General features: G+C 35.9%; 1 protein-coding gene across 1 annotated transcript in view; it reads right to left on the bottom strand.

Moving 5' to 3' along the window:
* Positions 1 to 281: 281 nt before the first annotated feature.
* The window catches only part of LOC120160726, an 86,546-nt gene continuing 70,035 nt past the window's right edge, over positions 282 to 16,792 (bottom strand). Inside the window, 9 exon segments of the mRNA XM_039171106.1 lie at positions 282 to 534; positions 833 to 1,117; positions 1,243 to 1,395; positions 1,613 to 1,969; positions 2,753 to 2,974; positions 3,429 to 3,555; positions 3,647 to 3,789; positions 3,885 to 4,062; positions 4,682 to 5,209. Coding sequence (XP_039027037.1) covers positions 433 to 534; positions 833 to 1,117; positions 1,243 to 1,395; positions 1,613 to 1,969; positions 2,753 to 2,974; positions 3,429 to 3,555; positions 3,647 to 3,789; positions 3,885 to 4,062; positions 4,682 to 5,209 — 2,095 coding nt within the window. The 3' untranslated portion in view covers positions 282 to 432.

Genomic DNA, 16,792 nt, shown 5'->3' with positions numbered 1-16,792 from the left:
AACTGGAACTGCTTTGTCTTCCAAAGGCGCATCTGCTTCAGTCTTAATAATTTAACTTCATGAATTTTAATCATTAATTACATGTTACCGTTCGAAAAACATAGACATACACAGAAATGTAAAGGAAAACAGAAGCCTAATACATTGATTACATGATAATTTTACTAACATTAAGATTTCTATAAAGAAATATCCTTTTAAATATATCTATATTCATGCATTCAATGTTTCCGTAGAGCCATCTGCCAGTGTTGTTTTAACTTTGGATGGCATAGCAGATAAAGCTTGGAGGAAGGACGAAGCATCCATGTTTATATGGGGCTCTGCAAATTGCAAATATTGTCCTTCGAAACATCGAAATAAATAAATCCATAGCGGAAGATGAAAGCACGTCTTGGAAACTCATGCTAAGTTATCGGTGACGATGATTCCCTATTTAAGAGACCAGGTGGCAGCCCCTTCTTTCGGAATCAGTTCAATGGCAGCAGTGTCGGTAACCGGAGAATATGGTTTAGTAGCCTTCTTCAGTAGCTCCTGAATCATTGAAATAAGTTTTTAGGACATAAATATCTTAACACTGACGATCCAAGGCAATGCTTAGGGACATTCCCATCTATGCTGTGCATCCACTATCAAGTTTTTAATATCCATAACACATGAATGACAAACCATTTATGCTTGTATTATTGTGAATAAGAAAACAAAATTCCAGGGACTTTTTAATCAAACGTTGAAAAGATAGATTGGAAGTATCAAAATCATGTCGAAGTATGAAAGATACGGTGATAAACCAACAGTGAACATAAATTAAATAAGTTATCTGGAAACTAACCTTCGAAAGGTTTCTTCCATATGTGATCATTGCTCTTTCAATTGAAGAGTAAACTTCAAGAGTCTGATGAGTTCCTCTGTTGCATTTTATGATTCGAACTTGTTCTTTTGCATCTGCTTGTTTAGTCTTTAGATGGAGTACGAGCCGTGATGGTGGAGCTTTTAGTAGGTCTTTCTTCCCCCGTGTCAAGTCCATGGTTTTCAGATCATCCCACATGACATCCCACAATACTGAACACGGATCCTTCATCGGATTGAATTTCCTGTGAGTGATATTTGTACTTGTCTGGAAAAGAGGAAAAATTGCATCTTAAACCTCCTCTGTGTTCAGAAATACACACAAAAAAGAAAAGGAAAATGAATGGTGAGTTGTAAAATGTTTCCACTTCCCAACCAAGTTGGTCGACCTACTTGCAATAATAGTACTCTTCGATGAGTAACCATAAGAAATTTTCCCTTTGGCAGCATGAAATGATCTTCATATGAATCTGATAATGCAAATTTTCCACGTACTTTGAATAGATCAACAAAGAAAGAACCTGATTGCGCCAATTGCAATATGACCTTCAAAACGAATCACGTAGCAAGTTGGTTGGCACAAGCAGGTAATCATCAAATCAAAACTTCATCCATAAATAAAACCAGATTAGTTTGAAACTGAAAGCAAATGGAGGGCCAGATTTTTTAAAAGAAAGGGTATTTTCGACTTGGTCCTCTACTTCATATATTCAAAGGTAAACTATTCCTGAGAAGTGAAAAGAGATAGTGAAAAGTAAAGTACCTGTCCTCGTGCTTTGTACTCATCATATGGCCGAAGCAAACTATCGCCAGTGACTACACGAGGTAACCTCCTCCGGAGGACCTGTTCATCTGAAGCTATGGCAGATGCTATCTTCAATCTCATAGCATTCGCACCTTCAGTAGTTTTTGACAGAAGATCCAGTACCCCACTCACGGGCTGTGCAGCTGCTCCTATTATGCCTTTTCCAACACCCTGAACAAAGCCCTCGACACCAGAGCTTTTTGCGCCTTCAAGAGGCTTTGTTAATATGCCCGTAACTCCTCTGAACAGACCTTTTGCTAGTGCTCCACCCCCTTCTCTAATAACATCACCGAAGTCTTCTACACCCTTATTTTCCTGCCAGAAAAAGTCAAATTGGAAAAAAAGTGAATGTTCCCAGATGGTTACCTGCATAGCACCGAGTATTCATTATCCAAGAACACACCTATTGGATGACTTTTGGCTTTTGTATATCATAGCATGACATGCATGTAACAACAGCATGAGCAGGAGGAAAAAAAAGAAAAAAGTGGTCGACACTCAACTAATTGTACGGTCATACTGTTGAGGTAGGGAGAAATAAGTGTTTCCTAATCCAATGGTAACCTCTTGTGGTTATCTATTGAGTTATAAAATGCAGAAGACACTGTTACCCAAACTGCACATTATACCGTATTAGCATGTCCTATAAGAGAGCCTTTGACTGGAGAATTCCATGCCAACATAAACATTTCTTAATTCCATCAACATAGGCATGCTTCAAGGGTGCAACAAAATAGTCAGAAAAGGAAATTAAAGATGGCACAGCAGGGAAAAAAGGGGTTTTACTAATCAATCATTTATATAAACTATTATTTTCAATCAATCATCATTAAACTATTTGAGATACACAATGTTACTAAAGCCAATTCTACAAGAGGGTAAAACTACGACATTACAAAATTCAAACACTCAATCCTAACCAAAAGCCATCACTCAACATTTAGGGTTATCACACACCTTTCAAAGCCCTGAGCAGTTAACAGGGCACATCATAGTTTCATAAAGTTATTTTGAATAAATTAATGTAGCACGGACAAACCAGCATAAAATTTGCAATAACTGTATGCTTACTAATCCAAATTTGGGTTTCTAACATACCTGTCTCTGTCGGCTTTTAATGAATTTCTTATCCATTGATAAAGCAGCCACTCCTTTACTCATATGATCAAGAGCACTACTTGCATTGCTCAATATATCAAGTCCGGAGAGCAATTGAAACGGCTGACCAAGAAGATCATTTTTGATATTTGCAATAGCATTGCTAATCATCATACTCTGCCTCATGCACACTTTCTCATGAAATCTTTGGTTTATCCTAATCTGTTATTAAACAGTTGTATTACATGTGCATAACCAATAACAAACAAGGTCACAAAAGTTGGTTTAGCAGACTTTGATATATATATTGTGTGTGTGACCGCACATAGTTCAGAGGGTTGCTAGTGCAGTAGCATTCATATAATAACAATTAACTAACATAAAAATATATTGGTTCATAGTGTCACATTTCAGTATTTTGCCACCAAACCATTGTAATTGCCAAAACAAATTAATCTATCGACAATTTTAGTGCAATTTTCTAGATATGTATTTGGAGGTTATGAATCTTAACAGATATTCATTCCTGCAAGTTAGACAATCTTTCTGCATGTTCGTCTAGCTTCTATACACTTGTGTAAGTGGCTTTCCAGATCCAACCAGATAATTGAATATCATAAAAAAGAAAGATTTACAAACAAGGAAATGGATGGAAGGGATTAAACGTTACACTTACAGTCATATTCTCAGTGTTCCCTAATGCAGTCATTAGAGATGACCAAAAACCAAGGACTCCCCTAGGCCGTTGGCTAGGTGACATAGCCATCGACACTTTCAGACGAACTTCTGAGATGTTGAGAATCCTGTATTTCCGGTTAAATACAAATGATAAGCCTCAATCAATCAAATACAGAGCAAAGCCTGCATATGAAAATTGGAAAAGTTTTCACTTACCCAATATGAATGATAGGATCAACTGACACAGCTGTAGTTTTACTATCATATAACCTACTGAGATTGATCTGCTGTATCATTTCATGAATGCGCCATATGATAGGTTCATGAATGTTTATTAAGAATGCAGAGTTATCAGGCCCCTGGTAATAAGCAAATCAAAATAAAGATGACTATATAAACGACTAAGTAAAAAAACTTAACACTCTACAGAACTTCAAGAGTTAACATTGCTTACTTGGAAACCCACGTATGGATAGACAGATAGATCCAGTGATCCCTTTGTCTGCATGGTAACGGAAATTTTCAAAATATTGTCAGTTTCCTGCCCACTTTTCTGAGGCCTGAATAGAACTGGTGTTGGAGTTAATGGCAACTGGTTATCCATTTGAATTCCTTTCATTCTTAATTTGAACCTTAAATAACAAAAATGATATAAGCAGTTAACAGTCACAAATAGTTACACAAGAAGGATAAATTTTGGTACAAGATACTGCTATTCTGAACATCATTCTGCCTGCACTGCAAGTAGACAGTTTATCAGGTTCTCTGCAAAATAGTGTGCCACAAAGCAGGATTGTGCTAAATCTTAGAGGCCAGAATGGGAAAAAGGTGTAGGACCACCTATTATTCCAAGTAATGTATCAAGTTTAGAACCTTTTAGTGCTCAACTTCCACATACAGTGAATTTATGGATAATAAAAACACATGCAACTTGTAACTTATACATTCTTGTACTTGTGATAAGTAATCCTATGAAAACTGAATGGGTAAGGAAAATCCTCAATGAATTAATAGACAGTTTATCACAAAAGCAAACTATCTGAGACCAGTAATATGTAACAATTTCATGATCCATGAATAAACTAAGTTCATTTTTTTTACCGCAAGGCATCCAATAATTGGTTCAAATTAAAAATTAATGGATTTTGGTAGAAATGGAACAATGCTTCTTAGGACAAGCAAATTTACATTGCAATAATATAGATCTGGCTTTATTGCAGTAATAAAGAATTTATTAGAAGCATATCAGACCTGCTAAGTCCAGAGCCCAAGCCACTAGAATATGCCAAAAGAACATTTTGCAACGACAGGTATAATATCTCCTCAGGCGTATGGTCAATAATGGACACCCCAAGCTCAGCAAGCTCGAGAATAAAATGAAACTCACATTCTGGGGTGGACTGCAATTGCTGTTGACGAGACACATTTCCGGAAAGCTCTGAGAATGAGGATGGATCAATTATTGCTGTAGGTTCATTTTCAGGCATCCAATCGCTGATCCTAACAACATTTACTTTTTCTTCTTTTAGGATGGTAACCCGTAAAGCTCTGACAGGGCCTAGCAAATCAACCGGCTGGTAATCAAAAATCTCATCAATATTGTACTTGTCTGAGCTCGATGGATCAGCTCCATCTGCAAGGATTTCCAACAAATGCCGTCGACCAAGGTCTTCCCATAAGAAAGAAGCAGCTGTATTGGGAAGAAGAGACTGCCATGAATCACTAGTGCCATCCACTTGCTGGAAGAGTATTGGTAAGAAAATGGAGCGATTTTCAATCCTGTTCCCGGAAGATAATAATATTATAATGAAAGACAGATTGAAAGAAACGCAAGAAACAACACAAAAGTATCAGAGGATTGTGGATTCATAGGCATCTAATCATATGACAAGAGATGCCAATGTGTTCCATAAATTTGATACATGTTGTGATAATGTAAGAGTATGCCTTGCTGATGGGTCTCTCTCTAAGGTGGTTGGTACATGTTCAATTCTTATCTCCATGGAATATAACCCTCGATTCAATATTGTTTATACTTGATCTAATTTGTAATATGCCATCTAAAAGTAAGAATACTAGAGACGCTAATTGTGTAGCTAAACTCCCTTTCAAACATGTGCAAATTTTAGGTCTTGGACTGCAGGCCTCTACATTTTCAAAGTTAACTTCCTGAAAAGACAATCTCAAAAAACAGTTTGTGTGGCTACATTATCTAGTACCAGACAAGGATCGTGTAATTATGTTGTGGAACAACTAATTAGGTCATCCAAATTTCAAGTATCTGGAAATTTTTTCATTCCTTGTTTAACAAAAACCGAACAAATTTTTAGTGTAAAGTTTGTCAGTTATCCAAAAATTTCTGAAATACCTATCTAAATCAACCATACCAACCATACATTCTTCCTTATAATTCATAGAGATATCTATGGACTATCTTGAACCAACATTATTTTCGAGTCCAGGTGGTTAGTAAAACTTATATACGACCACACTATGATTACTTAAGTATTCCTTATGAAGGAAACATCAAAAGTGGGCCAAAATTTTCAAAATTCCAACAATATGGTTCAAACCTAGTTTCAAGACAAAAATGTAGTTCAAGGTAGATAATGAGGGGGAATGTTTTAACTTGATCCTCGGAGCCAATCTCACGGAGCAAAGAAGAATGCATTGGAGCTCTAGTGTAGACACCCCACAACAAAATGAAGTTGCCGAAAGAAAAAAAACACTGATACAAGAATAGGAGGGGTAAAACAATGCATTTTAGAGAAGTCATTGAAGTTGTCTTTCGAGACTGGTTAACGTTGATTTTTATTTCCATTATTTAATTCTTTAATCTATTCTTAACCCTTATTACTTTATTTTCATATTTGAGTCGATTAGAGAATTCAAAAGTCTATTCAGCAGCTATCCTACAAAATCCTAAGCCGAAATCCTTTCTTCTCTCTTCTTTTTTTTTTTGATAGGAATTAGGCCCCATTAAAAACCTCCTTCTTAGTTATTGTGTTTAGAAACACAATAATCATTGGAAGGGGGAAAAGGGTGCCCATAATTTATTACCAAACATAAGAGTTACAACCGAAACGAAACACACAAAACAAAGACCTTCATTACAACAACCCAGTAACCCAAACCCACAAAACCATAACCTCAACACTCATTAACCTATTCCAGATTTAGCTAAACAGTCAGCTTCCCCATTAGAACATCTGCGAATATGCCTAGTCAGAACACTAAACTGCATAACAGTTTTCTGGATTTCTCTGATCAAATCAACGTAGAGAACCAGGTATTGATCCGGGTTGTTGATCCATTTCAGAGCCAGAGATGAATCACTTTCCAAAATCAGAATCCCCTTATCTCTCCAAACTGAATCAAAAAACAATTCTAACCCTGCTTTAATCGCAGAAATCTCAGCCATAATCGGAGTGCACGGACCTGTCGCTCTCGAGAATGAAACTAACTGCTTACTATGAGCATCCTTAAGAACACCTCCAATACCGCTTCTTCTCCAATCAAACGTAACAGCCCCATCAACATTCATCTTAAAATGACCCGAAGGAGGAGGACACCACTTCATTTTCGGCAACCGCAACTTAGTAGGGGAACGATGCACATCTGCTAAGGTTAAATCACCCATAAGGCTGTCAACTTGGATAGATATATTCTTGTATTTAGCCAAGAACCAAGATGCCACCCTATACCTCACCAAAAAGAATAGATTAGCTTTATCCATCTTCTCATTCTGAAACACAATCTGATTCCTGCAAATCCAGACAGTCCACAAAACTGCTCCCGGTAGAAAATTTCAAATATCCGAGTTAGGTCTCAATTCCACCCAAGAAAGCAAGAACCCTTTAGGATTATTGGGTAGTACTGAACAGACATTCCACAACCGTAAGAATTTTACCCAAATATCCCAGACCAGATCACAAGAAAAGAATAAGTGGCTCACCGACTCAGGTTCCACTCCACAAAACACACAGTATGGATTCTCGATACCTTTGACACCTCTGCTCAATAATACAGATTTAACAGGCAACTTCTGATGAATAATTTGCCACAGAAAAACCTCTACTTTAGGTGGAACTAACCCCTTCCACACAATCTCCGACCATGCGACATCTGGCTCAGATAATCTTGAAAAAATTTTGTTACAAGACTTTACCGAAAACACGCCATCCCCATTTCCTTTCCAAGCAAAGTAATCTTCTCCTATCAAACAAGGACGAAAGTTATCCAACAGTACCATCATTTGCAACCATTGATCAAATTCCCTGTCCAATAAATCTCTCCTCAGTTGAACATCCCACACCCACTCCCCATTACAAACACTCCCAAAATCAGCCACAACCCCATCCTTATTAACCGACAAAGCAAATATTCTCAGAAATTGTGTCTTCAAGGGATGGTTACTAGCCCAAGAGTCATGCCAAAACCTTATTGAATCTCCTTTTCCCACTTGAAGCACTAGGTTATTTCGAAAACATATCCCAAAAGAGTCATTCAACCGATAGTTTTTTAATATTCCTTCCCACATCCACGACGTACTGGAAGGCAAATTAGCATCTAGAACAATTGACCTCCTATCAACATTATACTTAGAACAGATCGTAGCCTTCCAGTAAGAATCCTTCTCATTACCAAACTTCCAAACCCATTTACCCAAGAGAGCCTTATTCCGAAGGTCAAGATCTGCAATACTCAATCCTCCAAATTCTTTATTTTTGCAAACAGTAGACCAATTAACCCAGTGGATCCTTTTCTTCTCTGTCGATGAGCCCCACAAGAAATTAGACATTAAAGATTCCAATTTTTTCCGAACAACCACTGGCATTTTGAAAAGCGACATATAGTAATTTGGAAGAGCATTCAAGACTGATTTTATCAAAACAACCCTTACTGCAATGGATAAATAACTTGATTTCCAGCCTGCAAGTTTCTTGTAGAACTTATTCACAATCGGCTCCCATAGGTGAATAGAATTCCTCCTAGCTCCCAAGGGTAACCCCAAATACTCCGTTGGAAAGGAGCCTCGAAAACATCCTATAGAGGTAGCCCAATCCCCAACAACTGATTCTTGTACATTAATACCGAAAATCCTGCTCTTCAACAGATTCAGCTTTAGCCCTGTACATAACTCGAAAACAATCAAGACCCTCTTCAGAAATTTTTTTTATTTTTATTTTATAGTCATCTAGGAATTTTTTAATCTTAAATCTTTACTCTTAAAAATCAGATTCAATAAGGGTTTAAACGATCCAAGCTTCCGCTTTTCCTTATCATACACAATTTAAAGGTTGCTAGATCACTTATGCTCTTCACGCATTTGCCAAAACACTTATGGGAGGAAGTTGTACTTAGAAATAAATTACTTGATAAATAGAATGCCTTTCTGTGTGTCAAAGTTCAAAACACCATGTCGAATTCCGTGCTTCATATGCACATGCTCGAAAGATCTCCAACATTTCAATTAAAGTCTTTAGATGCACAACATTTGTTCATATCAATCAACAACAAAAGGAAAATTGAATCCCAAATCCATCTAATGCACATTCTTAATACATTCTCTAAATCAGAAAGCCTACAAGTGCTATTCTTTTTTTTTGGATAGGAATAGGAGGTCTCATTAAAAACCTCCCTCATAGTTGGCTCTTGTGAAAGAGGCAACTAGCGGAAGGAGGAAAAGAGTACCTCATTATATTAAAAAACCATGTTTACATAAGATTGCAGCTTAATAAATTGTCCGAAATATAATACAAACCAAAACAACCATAAAGCTCAAACATCAACCAATACCCTCTTTTGCTAGCTTATCAGCCTCCCAATTGCATGACCTAGGAATCCATCTAACAATAATACCCCTAGCAGAAATTATGGCCTCAATTTCCCCAACTAAAGTATTGAAAAAGGTAGGGGCAGAAAATGGCATCAAAATCCAGTCAACTGCTGTTTTACAATCTATCTCAAAGATTAGTCTTCCCTTCAAAGCCCATTCGGAAGAAATGAATAGATCAATCCCTTCTTTAATAGCTATCAGCTCAGCTAACATGGAAGGACCAGGTCCCACCGCAAAAGAAAAGGTATATAAAGTAGAACATTCCGAATCTTTCAAGACTCCTCCAATACCTCCCTGCAGCCCATCACCTCTTACCGCTCCATCAACATTGAATTTAAAGAAATTCGAAGGAGGCGGAGACCAGTTAAGAACCTTCTCCTTATTGTAGGATTTTATAGGCAAATTGTCTGCAAGCGATGGATCCCCTACTAGTAGGTCAACTTGAATATTAACAAGTGCTATTCTAAAACAATGATAAAATTGTTGAATTCTATGGATGTCACTTTCTTTGAAAATCAAACATACTATCCAAAATTGTGAACCCTAGCAATCCTATCCCTAGCTCATATCAGTTTTGGGATGGTATAATTGATATCTATCAACCTACACACAAACCTATCACCAAAACACAAACCCAAGCTCATTTCAAACCTCTTGAGCCTAAACCTTATAACCTTGAGTTCGAATCATCCTTGAGTTTGTAACATCAAGTACCATGAGTGTCAGAAAATAAAATCCTAAATTAGGAAGATTATGTGCTGTTAGATAGAATTCTGTGAATATCTTTTAGTGGTTATAATTCCAAACTTTAAGGGTGTGTTTGGTTCACGGAATATAAGATTACCAGTGGGAATGTAAGATTACCTGGGAATATGATTACTGGAAATGTTGTATTTTGTGTTTGGTTGGTTTAGCAGGAATGTAAGATTACCGTGTTTGGTTAAAGGAATAAAAGATTATTGAAATGTATATTTGACCAAATTGTCCTTATTATATATTTGTTTTTTAACAAGTTGGAAAATATTTATATATTTTCTTTAAAAAATTAGAATTCATAAAATTTACATATATATTTTTTACAAAATTGAAAATATAAAAAGGTTTAATGAAAGGGTAAAATTTTATTTTAACCCCTGAACTTCATATAAAATTTTAATTATAGATTTTTTTTTTGTAAATCTAAAATAGTTTAAGGATAAATTTATAATTTAACCTTCGTAGAATTTTTATTATTCAATGACAGAAGAAGGATATTTTTGAAGAAAAAAAATTAAGGGCATTTTAGTCCAAAAAGCCAGTAATCCAACAATACCTAAGGAAAGGGAGGTAATGATATTCCCGGTAATATACCTAAAAAAATCTACTATTGATAATAAAACATTACCGGGAATGAGATTCCCGATCAACCAAGCATGGGAATGTGGATTCTATTCCCATGAGAATCCCACATTCCTTGATCCAAACATCCCCTAAGGGTGCGTTTGGTTCACGGAATATAAGATTACCAGTGGGAATGTAAGATTACCAAGGAATAGCATTACTGGGAATGTTGTATTTTGTGTTTGGTTGGCTTAGCAGGAATGTAAGATTACCGTGTTTGGTTAAAGGAATAAAAGATTATTGGAATGTATATTTGACCAAATTGTCCTAATTATATATTTGTGTAATATTACAAGTTGGAAAATATTTATATATTTTCTTTAAAAAAATTAAATTCATAATATTTATATATTTTTTACAAAATTAAAAATAAAAAAAAGTTTAATGAAAGGGTAAAATTTTATTTAAACCCTTGAACTTTATATAAAATTTTAATTATAGATTTTTTTTTGTAAATCTAAAATAATTTAAGGATAAATTTGTAATTTAACATTCGTAAAATTTTTATTATTCGATGACAGAATAAATATATTTTTGAAAAAAAATAAAAATTTAAGGGCATTTTAGTCCAAAACGCCGGTAATCCAACAATACCTAAGGAAATGGAGGTAATGACATTCCCGGTAATATACCCCAAAAAATCCACTATTGGTAATCTTACATTACCGGGAATAGGATTCCCGGGCTAACCAAACGGGGGAATGTGGATTCCATTCCCATGGGAATCCCACATTCCCCAATCCAAACACCCCCTAAGGGATTATATCTTTCCCTAGAATTAATTCTTTCGTAGCTTAAGAGTTTCCTAAAGTTAAGATTACAACTTGTATGTATAACTGTAACCCTTCTACAGTAAAATTATCAAGAATTACTCTGATTTTATCATAGTATCAGAGTTTTTTTTAGCTCGTTTTTGGGTCCTTTTAACCTCTATTTAACAACTTTTTTCTCTTAATTCCCTTCCTTAAGTGCGTAGTGTTACCCAACAAAAACATGGTTGAAGTAATTGACACCAACAATTTGAGACTGTTCAGGAAGTCATAATGAGTGAAGAGAATCACTCTAATTCAACGGGCGACTTACAGAATATACAAGGTGTCTATAGATTGAATGGGAAGAACTACCTTAAATGGTCCCAATTAGTTCGAACATTCCTAAAGGGTAGAAGTAAATTAAGTCATCTTCTTGGGACTGGGCCTAAGCAGGGAGATCCCAGGTTTGATGCTTGGGATGAACATGATTCATCAATAATGTCCTGGTTATTGAATTCCATGATGCCAGAGATTAGTGATACGTGCATGTTCCTCAATACAACCCAAAAAATATGAGATGCTGCAAAACAAACTTATTCAAAGGTTAGGGATGCTGACCAGATCTTTGAAATCAAGATTTCATCCATTAAACAGGGAAACAAGTCAATCACAGAATCTCTAACATACTACAGAACATGTGGCAAGAGGTGGATCACTACCAGTGTATCCAAATGAGATACAATGAAGATGCAACAATCCTAAAAAGGTTTGTTGAAAAAGACAAAATTTATGATTTTCTTGTTGGACTAAATATTGAATTCGATGCAATAAAAGTCCAGATTCTTGGAAAGGAAGATCTGCCCTTACTAAATGAATCAATTGTAATTATTCATGTTGAGGAAGGAAGAAGGGGAGTTATGATTAAAAGCAATCAAGTGGAGAGTTCAACATTAGTAACTAGAGCCGTAACTAAGAGAAGAACTTGTTTGGAACAGCTAGTTACTGAAGATAATAAGCAACCAGAAATAGCTAAAACATCTAACAGGGATTCCCTGTGGTGCACCTATTGTAAGAAATCTCGCTATACGAAAGAGAATTTTTGAAAGCTTCATGGGAAGCCTCAAACAACAAATAAGAGTTTTTATCAGAGAAAGGAGGACATCAAAAGGACAATGAAGGGCATATACAACAAAATAGATGGTGGAAGACTCTCAAGAATTGCCTATTGAGTTCAACAGAGAAGAAATTGAAAAATTGAAAAGCTTGTTGATGTCTCTAGAAAAGCCCTCCTCAACAGGTACTTGTAGTCTTGTTTTCTCAGGTATATCCTCCTCTTCTCAAAACTCTAAGGCCTCAGATTTACCTACCCAAAACGCATGGGTAATTGACTCACGGGCTATAGACCATATGACAAATTCTTCACTCAGATTTATCACCTATACACTTTGTCCTAGCAATAAAAAGATAACAATAGGAGGTGGTACTGTGATAACAGTGGCTTGTCAAGGAGATATTGTTATATGCGAAACTCTTACACTAAAAAATGTCCTTCATGTAACCAAACTATTTACTAACCTTATTTCAATCCAAAATATTACCAAGGACACTAACTGTAGTGTTCTCTTCCATCCCACTCAATGTATTTCTCAAGAACAAGGAACGAGGAGGATGATTGGACGTGCTAAAGAAGTGAATGACCCATACTACCTTAAAGACCCCAGTGGACAAGTCAATGCCCTGACTACCTCACCACTGTCCCTTTTATCAGAATCTAAAATCAATAAAGACCAAGTATGACTTCATCACCTTTGCCTTGGTTATCCATTCTTTAAAGTTATAAAACTTATGTTTCCTTTTTGTTCAAATCTTTAAATGTTGAAGAATTTCACTGTGACATTTGTGAACTTGCAAAACATAAACAAATTTCTTTTCCAGTAAGCAATAAAAAAGCCTCCACCCCCTTTTACTCTTATTCATAGTGATGTTTGGGGTCATCCACCACTCCAAATATAACTGGGGCCTAATGGTTTATTTATTTCATAGATAATTGTACCCGAGTGACATAGATATCTTCTAAAACAAAAATCAGATGTAAGCTCTGCCTTTAAGACCTTTTATACCATGATTAAGACTCAGTTTGGGGTACATATAAAATAGTTTCGATCAGATAATGCCAAGGACTATTTCAACCAAGTACTATCACCCTATTTTCAAGAGAAATGCATCATACATGAGTCTTCTTGTGTTAATACCCTCAACAGAACAGTGTGACAGAAAGATGGCCATATCATTGCTATAACAAGAGCCCTTTTATTTCAAAAAAATATCCCTAAACCATATTGGGGGAAGCTGTGTTAACTGTCTACTAAAGTCCTCGAGTCCCAAAGCACTATCCAAGTTCTAACCAATTTCTTCCCAAATTTCAGTCCTTCACTTAAACTTAAGCCCAAAATATTGGTTGTGTTGCCTTTGTTCATATACACTCTCAAAATAGGGGTAAGCTTGATCCAAGGGCATTGAAATGAATATTTATTGACTACTCTTCTACTCAAAAGGGGTACAAACGTTATCATCCACCTACAAGTAAACATTTTGTTTATGTTGATGTCACGTTTACAGAAAAATAAAATTATTTTATCCACCCTTATCTTCAGGGGGAGATTTCATTCAGGGAAGATAAAGACAAAGATTGTTTCTTACTTCAGCCACTTCTTGACTTTCCTGCACTAGCCCAACAATTACATGTTGTCTACCAACCTGCCCAATAGCCTTATTTAGACTAATCTACCTCCTTACAATCTGATCCTAATACACCTCAGCTAAAGACTTGGGCCATTACTCGTCCTTTACTGGTCAATTCAAGGAGGAATGCACCAAAGTAGGTTTAATCATCCTCTTCCTCTCCTATACAACCTGAGGTAAATACTGAGCATGTGTTTGATCAAAATATCACTGAATATTCTGATCATATTTCTGATCACATGTATTTTGACTTTCCTATCGCAATTAGAAAAGAAAAAAGAGCTTGAACCACAAAAACCCTTTATATCTATTTATTCCTACAAGAACTTATCTCACAACCACAAAGTCTTCCTTACTAGCCCTAAATACCATTTTCATTCCTAAAAATGTATCAGAGGCATTAAAAAATGAAGATTGGAAGAATGTCATGTAAGATGAGATGGAATCACTTGAGAAGAACAAGACATGGAACTTGGTAGAACTACCAGAAGGGAAGAAAACAATGGGGTGCAGATGGGTGTTTACAGTAAAGTACAAATCAGATGGGCCTTTTAGAGAGGTACAAAGCAAGGTTGGTAGCCAAAGGGTACTTTCAAACTTATGGATAGACTACCTTGAGACATTTTCTTCTGTTGCAAATAATTAATAGCGAGAATCCTGTTGTCATTAGCTGTCGATCAAGGGTGGAAATTACAACAAGTTGACATTAAGGGTGTTTTATTACATGGGGATTTTGAGGAGAAAGTGTATATGGACATCCCAACAGGATTTGATCCAAGTACTGGGCAGGCAGTGTACATGTTAAAAAAGGTTCTATATGGGCTAAACCACTTCCCAAGAGTCTGGTTTGGGAGATTTACCAAAGTGATGCTAAATCTGGGCTATAGACAGAGTTAAGGTGATCATATCTTATTTGTGAAACATTCGCCTTTAGGGGGAGTAACTGCTTTATTGGTCTATGTAGATGATATCATAGTTATAGGGGATGATTTGGAAAGAATTTATGATCTAAAAAAGTGTTTGGTGAAGGATTTTGAAGTTAAAGAACTTGGAAGAATAAAATACTTCATTGGTATTGAAGTGGCACACTCAAAGTAAAGAATTTTCATATCTCAACAAAAATACACTCTAGACTTGTTGACAGAAGCTGGAAAACTAGGGTGCAGACCAGCAGAAACACCAAGTTAATCACAAACTTGGAGATTCAAAAGAAGATGCAACAGTTGACAGAAGCTCATATCAAAGGTTTGTGGGAAGACTCATTTACTTGTCACACACCAAATTAGACATTGCCTATGCAGTTGGAGTTGTGAGTCAATTCATGTATAATCCTAAAGAATCACACTAAGAGTCGTGACTCAAATTTTACAGTATTTGAAGGGCACACTAGGCAGAGGAATTTTATTTAAAAAGGGAGGAAGTTTAACTTTGGAAGCATATTTATATGCAGACTATGCATGGTCCATAGTTGAGATCAACCTCAGTGTACTGGACTTTTTTGGGAGGAAACCTAGTGACTTGGAGGAACAAAAAACAGAATGTTGTGGCTGATCCAGTGCAGAAGCAAAATTTAGGGCGATGACACTTGGAATTTATGAATTATTGTGGCTGAAGATTATTTTGGAAGATTTGAAAATCGAATGGAAAGGTCAAATGAAGTTATAATGTGATAATAAATCAACAATCAACATTGCTCATAATCCAATTCAACATGACATGACAAAACATGTTGAACTGGATAAACTTTTCATAAAGGAGAAACTTGATAGTGGCCTAATTTGTACTCCCTATGTCTCCACTCAAGTTCAAGTTGCAGATATACTTACCAAGGGGATACTGAGAAGTATTTTCAGAAGCTAGCAAGCAAGTTGAGGATTGAGGATATCCATTCCCCTGTTTGAGGGGGGAGTGTCAGAAAATATATTCCTAAATTAGAAAGATTATGTGTCGTTAGATAGGATTCTACGAATATATTTTAGTAGTTATAATCCTTAACTTTAAGGGGATATGTGTTTTTCTAGAATTAATTCTTTCCTAGCTTAAGAGTTTCCTAAAGTTAATATTACAACTTGTATATATAACTATAACCCTTCTGTAGTAAAATTATCAAGAATTACTATGATTTTATCTATAAGTGACCAACCTAATCCTTCTAACATGACGTCACAAAAGAGAAGGAAAAAGAGCTCAGGGTTAATTCTTGGAGACAAAAACTCATATGAGAGCTTAGAGAGACATATAATATCATAATAGATCAAATGATCTGAACCAAGTTTAGAAAATCTGGATACTCACAGTCTCACATAGGTAGCACTCCTGCTCAACACAATTCTATTATCACAATAAATAATCTTATGGCCTTGTAATAAACACCTATTCATAATTTTCTCTTACAGAAAGTTTCCCCTAGTTTTAGAGTCCTTATCTCCTCTATAACCAATGAAAAAAATCTAAACACATAAAAAACATGTTTATAACCCAAGCGGATGACTATTATTTTGGAATAAATCCAAGCTCCAGAAAAGAACAACACATGCAAGATCATTGATATGCCCAGAGGAAAAGTCTGATTGGTTGCAAATAGATCTTCTCAATCAGACACAAAGCAAATGGAAGCATTAGCAGTTACAAAAGCTCATCTCATTACAA

The sequence above is a fragment of the Hibiscus syriacus genome, unplaced genomic scaffold (assembly GCF_006381635.1).
Source record: "Hibiscus syriacus cultivar Baekdansim isolate YM2019G1 unplaced genomic scaffold, ASM638163v2 tig00000313_pilon, whole genome shotgun sequence".
In the NCBI taxonomy this organism is placed as follows: domain Eukaryota; kingdom Viridiplantae; phylum Streptophyta; class Magnoliopsida; order Malvales; family Malvaceae; genus Hibiscus; species Hibiscus syriacus.
Note: the sequence above shows the minus strand (reverse complement) of the source record. Positions and strands in the feature narration are given on the sequence as shown.